General features: G+C 50.0%; 1 protein-coding gene across 1 annotated transcript in view; it reads right to left on the reverse strand.

Moving 5' to 3' along the window:
• The window catches only part of Dkkl1 (dickkopf like acrosomal protein 1), a 5,221-nt gene extending 1,439 nt beyond the window's left edge, over positions 1-3,782 (reverse strand). The window contains exons 1-4 of the mRNA XM_021219764.1: positions 3,653-3,782; positions 3,302-3,471; positions 2,027-2,167; positions 1,818-1,907 (exon numbers count right to left, since the gene is read on the reverse strand). Coding sequence (XP_021075423.1) covers positions 1,818-1,907; positions 2,027-2,167; positions 3,302-3,454 — 384 coding nt within the window. The 5' untranslated portion in view covers positions 3,455-3,471; positions 3,653-3,782. The remainder of the gene's footprint in view (positions 1-1,817; positions 1,908-2,026; positions 2,168-3,301; positions 3,472-3,652) is intronic.
• Between the last annotated feature and the right edge of the window lie 3,049 nt (positions 3,783-6,831).

A 6,831-nucleotide genomic window follows, 5' to 3' on the forward strand; every position in this document is an offset into this window, starting at 1 on the left:
TGAGATGGCTCAGTGGGTAAGAGCACCTGACTGCTCTTCCGAAGGTCCAGAGTTCAAATCCCAGCAACCACATGGTGGCTCACAACCACCCGTAACAAGACCTGACGCCCTCTTCTGGAGTGTCTGAAGACAGCTACAGTGTACTTACATATAATAAATAAATAAATCTTTAAAAAAAATTTTTTTGGTGTGACGGTTCACACTTGGAATCCCCGAATCTGGGAAGTGGCCAAGTATTGGCTCACTCTGAGTCAAAAGCCTTAAGTTATGCCAGGGATGGTGGTGCAGGCAGGGGCAGGCAGATCTTAGAGTTGGAGGACAGCCTGGACTACAAAGCAAGTTCTAGGGATCCCATCTCAAACAACCAAACCAAAACCCAAACCCAAGCACCCAAACCAAAGTAAAGCCAAACCAAAAACAGGGTGTGTCACCATTCCTGGCTGCCTATGCCAAATTCCTGTTTTGAAATTACCCTGATTTCAGTTAGGCCTGATGGTTCAGGCATGCTTTCCCAGCTACCTGCAGGCTGAGGCAGGGGCATTGACAATTCAGAGTCAGTCAAGGCTACGGAGTGAGACCCTATCTCAAAAAGTGGCCTGTCAGTAAAGTCCTTGTGCCCAGTGATGAGAACTTGAGTCTGGACTCCAGCATTCATAGAGTGGCCAGGAGCTGCAGCTCATGCTTGTCATGGCAACACTGGGGGGGGGTTGTCCAGACTGGAGGACCCTGGAGGCTTACTGGCCTGCCAGATTAACTGAAGATGAGCTTCAGAGAGCTAGAAACCCTGGCTCAAAAGATAAGGTGGTGGTATTGCGCACCTTCAATTCCAGCACACAGGAGGCAGAGTCAGAGGGTTGGGGGATCTCTGTGAGTTCAAGGTCAGCCAGGACTATGAAATAAGAGCCTGTCTCAGAAAAAATAAAAATGACAATAAGTGGAGAGTTAATAAATAGGAGTGAGGAAGACAATACCTGCTTGGCCATTCCCATGTGTGTACATGGGCAGACACACAAACCCCAAACAAAATCAAAACAAAACCCCACAGGGATGTCACCTGTATTTCTGGGATTGGTGGAGTTTTTGAATGCTAAGATTTACAAAGTTGTTGGGAGACCCTAAAACTTTCTGGAACGACCAAAACACTTTCTGAAGTTTACAAGTAGACTTTTTATATTTGTTTTGACACAGGGTCCTGATATGTAGCCCTGGCTGGCCTGGGACTTGCTTTGTAGGTCAGGCTGGTCTTCAACTCACAGAGATCCTTTCTGCCTTTTGCCTAAAGTCGTGGCAACCCTCCTGTCTCAGCTTTTCAAGTCCCGGATCGTCTGTGTTTGTCTAACCATACCTGCTGTCCTCGCCCTTTCGACATGTGACATTGAGCTCCAGAAATCTCAAGGATAGTCCGTGTATGGAGTGTATACTGGCTAATTTTAAATGCCAACTTGCCACAGCTTAGAATCAGCAGAGAAGAGAGTCTGAATCCCATTCAACTAGATCAAGATCGTTATGATGTAGGATGACCCAGCCCGCTGTGGGCGGAACCATTCCCTAAGTAAGGGATCGTGAACCACCTAAGTCAGGACAAAACAAGTAAATATGTTTTCTCTCTGTTTGCTCTTGAGAGTAGAAACGATGCCATGAGTTTCCCTAAGTGATGGGATGTAAACCAGATAAACCCTTTCCTTCCTTGTATGCTTTGGGCTAAAATATTTTATTACAGCAGCAGAGAGGAAACTGGAACAGTACGGCATAGTGGACTCCCTTGGCTATAGAAAAATGCTATTTCCCGGACCCATGGGGGCAAGGGAGGTCCTTACCTTCCAGTCCCCTTCCGGGTTCCGTTCTGGCTCAATGGAGGCTTCGACCTTCTCAGAGATGAGCACCTCCCCTGTCTGGTTGTCAGTCACCTGTGAGGGTTGCACAAGTGAGTCAGAACACACCTGCTTTCCTCCCTCGCCTGCCAGGGAAAACAGCCCGATGGGTGGCGGGGAGAACTCAGGAAGGGCTGCCCCGCAGAGGGAGGCACCTTGTCTATCTGTAGGTGGCTGGAGAGGGTATGGTTTCCCATTCTGTGTTCCTGGTTCGCTTCCTGATGGAAGTTCCTAGGAAGGTCTCGGAAGTCCACGAGGGAGGAGAAGAAATTGTCCAGGTCTTGTAGCAGGTCATTCTAGGGCCAGAGGGAAATGGTGTGCACACCCACTGTCCTTCCGGGGTGCCCTCCAAGTCAGTCCCACTCTTCCTTCTCCTTTGGTCCACCGATCCCCAGAGCCTCTAGCCACCAAACCCCATCCATCTTTCTGTCCCCTTGCTCTGCTGCTTCTGTTCCTCGCCTGTCCTGGCTACCACCTCTCCTTCCCCTTCTCTACCTCTCACCCCATGCATGCTAGGTAAGCCCTGTACCCCCTAACCATACCCTCAGCCTCCTGGCTTGGGGGCTCTACCTCTGAGTCACACACTCAGCCACTATAACCCCAGCCCTCTTTTTTTTTTTTTTTTTTTTTAAAGATTTATTTATCATATGTAAGTATACTGTAGCTGTCTTCAGACACTCCAGAAGAGGGCGTTATTACGGATGGTTATGAGCCACCATGTGGTTGCTGGGATTTGAACTCTGGACCTTCAGAAGAACAGTCGGGTGCTCTTACCCACTGAGCCATCTCACCAGCCCCCCAGCCCTCTTTTTATTGATTTATTTTGACTGGGTCTCACCGTGCATGTAGCTCTGGCTGACCTAGAACTCGATCTGCAGAGCAAGCTGGCCTCATACCAGACACTGCCCTGTCTCTGTCTCAAGTGCATGGGTTGCCAGGTCTGCTTTTATTTACGTTTTCAAACAGGGTCTGATGAAAGCTGCCTAGGTTGACCTTGAACTTGTTTTTTGTTTGTTTGTTTGTTTTTTTCTCATGTTGGGATTTCGTAGGAGCCTTGACCACATCTGGGACCTGCTAGCTGGGATGACAGGCTTTCAGTCACAGGTCCAGCTTCTCTTCCTATTTTGTGTTGTCATGTCCCCCATCTATCTGTTCAACCCACTACCTTATACTCCTGCTATTCTGCAACACATCATCTCGTGTATCCCTGGCTGGCCTCAAACTTCCTGTGTAGGGGAAGGTGGCTTTGGACTCCTGTTCCTCTGGCCTGCACCTCCTGAGTGCTGGTGTAATTGTTGCAGGACGTCAAGCCCAGGGCTTCGTACATGCTAGACAACCCCATCTGAGACTTATCTCCAACTCTCTCTGTTCTGTTTGGTCCTTTTCTTATCTGTCTTCTGCCTGGTCCATGTCTCTGTCCCATCACTCACTTTTAGGAATAGTCGACCAAAGCTTTGGAGAAGACTCTGAAGGCCCAGGAACCCGGAGGTTTTCTGCTGAGAGTCGACATCATGGATTGGGACTGCAGAGGAGACCACGGAGGCCAAGGGGAGAAGCAGCAGCAGGACCCTCAGTCGACACATTGCAGGCGGGTGGGAGGCTGTGACAAGGGCAGTTTCAGATCCCACAATCACCCCTTGTCTGCTCTTCCCAGGCTCCGACCTAGGTGAGGGACCCGCTCGCCCCGCCACCTGCCCTGCATCCCTTGGATTCTTTAGGCGTTCTTTCCATTTCAGCTGCCCCTTATCCGGGTTTGGCCTCACTCAGAACCAGTTCCTTACCTTTGCCTTCATTCGTGCCTTCTGCTGGACTGCAGTTCGGTCACCCGGCTCCGGACACCGCCGGATACGGACAGTTAATATCCAGTTCTGGTCACGAGCCTGGGCAAATTACTGGAGCATTCGTTGGGTGACCCCGCTCCGCGAGACTGGCCACGCCCCAATTGTCTCACCACGCCCTCCCCACGCGGTCGGTCGCCTAGAATCCTCACTACTCCACCATCACGCCTCTGGCATATCCACATCTGTATTGTTCACTAACCACACTTTCCCCCCCCCCCCAGACAGGGTTTATCTGTATAGCCCTGGCTGTCCTGGAACTCACTTTGTAGACCAGGCTGGCCTCGAACTCAGAAANGTCCTGGAACTCACTTTGTAGACCAGGCTGGCCTCGAACTCAGAAATCCGCCTGCCTCTGCCTCCCGAGTGCTGGGATTAAAGGCGTGCGACACCACGCCCGGCACCTAACCACACTTCTTAAGCCAGACCCCTCTTGGTGACCTTACTCATGAAACAGGCATTTATTTTACCTTGTGTCTGAAAGCCACTCTTCTTTTCAGCAACAATGTCTTTGAAGACAGATTTTCCTCTTTGGCTATGACTCATCAAAGGGACACGCCTTCTTTTCCCTGACCATGCCTCCGCCAGCTGACCTACCTAAATTCTCAAGTTTGTGCTTTAAGCCACAGCCACCCGTCTCCCTGCCCGAGCTGATGGATAAACTTTCCTCCCGTGCTCATGTTTCTGCATGACCTCCATTCTTCACTACCTACTTCCCTTAAGTCAGGCCACTAGGTCCTCTCCTGACCGCGCTCCACTTGATGAGCTTATCCTCCAGCCTGTACTACCTCTATTACCTGGCCTCAGCTCGGAACCCTACTGTTCTCTGATCCTAACTCTCCCAAGGGAGTCAACCGTCGATCACAGATGGCCACGCCCTTTAAACTAGAGCAATGCTCCACCCAGGTCACGCCTCTGTGTTCCAGAACTTCTTGGATCCCTGTTCACCCCATATCCGGGTCTAAGATCATTCATTGAATTTTATTTATTCAGAGTGTTTGCACACAGGACTGCCGTGGCGCAGATGTGGAGGTCAGTGAACAACTTTCAAGAGTTGCTTCTCACCTGCCACCGTGTAGGTCCCCAGGATCAAACTCAAGCTTGGCTGCAAATGTCTTTAGCACTCTGCCATCTGGTTTACCCTCATTTATTGATTCTCCGAGCATTACGGTAGATGTTTCTCATTTTCCGGATGATTTCATTAAAAAAAAAAAAAACCTTAATTACATTCCTGTGTTGTATTTTCCAAGAAATCCCACATCTAAGCTGCCCCTAACAAAGCCCCTATGACAGCTACTCTTGGCTTTGACAGCCAGCGCTTCTTTTTCCTCTTTCTCTCTCTTTTCTTTCTTTTTAAATTTAGAAATAGGGTCTTATGCATCCCAGACTGACCTTGAACTATGCTGAGAAGTGTGACCTGTGTGTGTGTGTGTGTGTGTGTGTATGTGTGTGTGTGTGTGAGAGAGAGATCTGGACAATGAATTCAAGTTGTCAGGGTTGGCAATAAGTTCTTTTCCTTGAGCCATCTGTCCAGCTCATAGCCGTTTTCTTGCTTGCTTCCTTTTTCCTTTTTTTTCTTTTTTCGAGACAGGGTTTCTCTGTGTAGCCCTGGCTGACCTGGAACTTACTCTGTAGACCAGGCTGGCCCTGGACTCAACGGTCCACCTACCTCTGCCTCCGGAGTGCTGGGATTAAAGGCCTATGCCGCATTACCTGGCTGTTTGGTGGGGATTTTGTCTGTCTGTTTTCTCAAAGAATGTTTGTATTTCAGTGTGCTGGTTAGTTTTTGTTGTTGTTGTTGGTTTTTGTTTTTCTTGTTGTCAACTTGACACAGGCCAGAGTTATCTGGGAAGAGGGAACTTCAGTTGAGAAAATATCTCTATCAGATTGGCCTATAGGCGAGTCTGCAGGGCCTCCTGATCCAGCCAGCAGGAAGCCTATCGGGCTGGGCTCCCATTGTTTCAGAAGGTCCACAGAAATGGCTCCTGCCCCAGGATGGACAGACCCTGGGTGCCTGAGGGCAGAGTGGTGATTAATGACTGCCGTTGGAGGGGCGGGCTCACTGTGGGTGGCTTCACCCCTGGGCCCCTGTTCCTAGGGCGATGAGGCTGAGCCAGCCATGGAGAGTGAGCTAGTGAGCAGCATCTCCAAGGTCTCTGCTTCAGATCCTGCCCCCAGGTTCCTTGAGTTCCTGTCCTGGTGATTTCCTGATGGATCACAATGGTGATCTTAAATTATGCCTTTCCTCCCTGACTTTGGTCATGGTGTTTATCACAGTAACAGAAAACAAAGTAAACGCCCTGGCTGGCTTCAGCTTGACAGGAGCTGGGACTACAACTCAGTGGCATAGCTCTTACATAGACCTTCAGTTTGTTGTTGGTTGGTTTGTTTTTTGTTTTTCGAGACAGGGTTTCTCTGTATAGCCCTGGCTGTCCTGGAACTCACTTTGTAGACCAAGCTGGCCTCGAACTCAGAAATCCGCCTGCCTCTGCCTCCCGAGTGCTGGGATTAGAGTCGTGCGCCACCACGCCCGGCAAGAAGGTTTATTTAAATGGGTGTGGTAGACACATCTTCAATCCCAGCACTGGGGAGGCAGAGGTAGATGGATTTCCCTGAGACCTTCAGTTTTAAGAGAACAAGACCCTGGATCCCAACTCTTTGCCCTCAGGCACCCAGGCTCTGCCTCTATCCTGGGACAGGGACCACCTGCAGCCACTAGTGCCTAAGCAATTATGGAATCTGTGCTTCTGTGACTCTTCAGAAACGCCGGGGGTCCAGCCCAACAGACTTCACTCTGGCCAGGTCACAAGGAAGCTGTGTTCTCATCAGAAGCAAACCAACCCACCCCAGCATGTTACTTATCACACAGAAACTGGTTGGACCAGATACAGCTCTGAGCTGGAACTTCTGCCTCGCTCTTGTGAGGTTCCGGGTTCTGACCTTCATCTCCACTTTCGCACACCCACATCCACACTTCTATACATACACAAGTATACATGGCTGGGGATGGCTCAGTGATTTAGAGCACTGCCTGCTCTTCCAGAGGACCTGGATTTGATTTACAGCACCCACATGGTTGACCACAATCATCTGTAACTCCAGTTCCAGGGAATCCAGTGCCC

The sequence above is a fragment of the Mus pahari genome, chromosome 1 (genome assembly GCF_900095145.1).
Source record: "Mus pahari chromosome 1, PAHARI_EIJ_v1.1, whole genome shotgun sequence".
Classification (NCBI taxonomy): domain Eukaryota; kingdom Metazoa; phylum Chordata; class Mammalia; order Rodentia; family Muridae; genus Mus; species Mus pahari.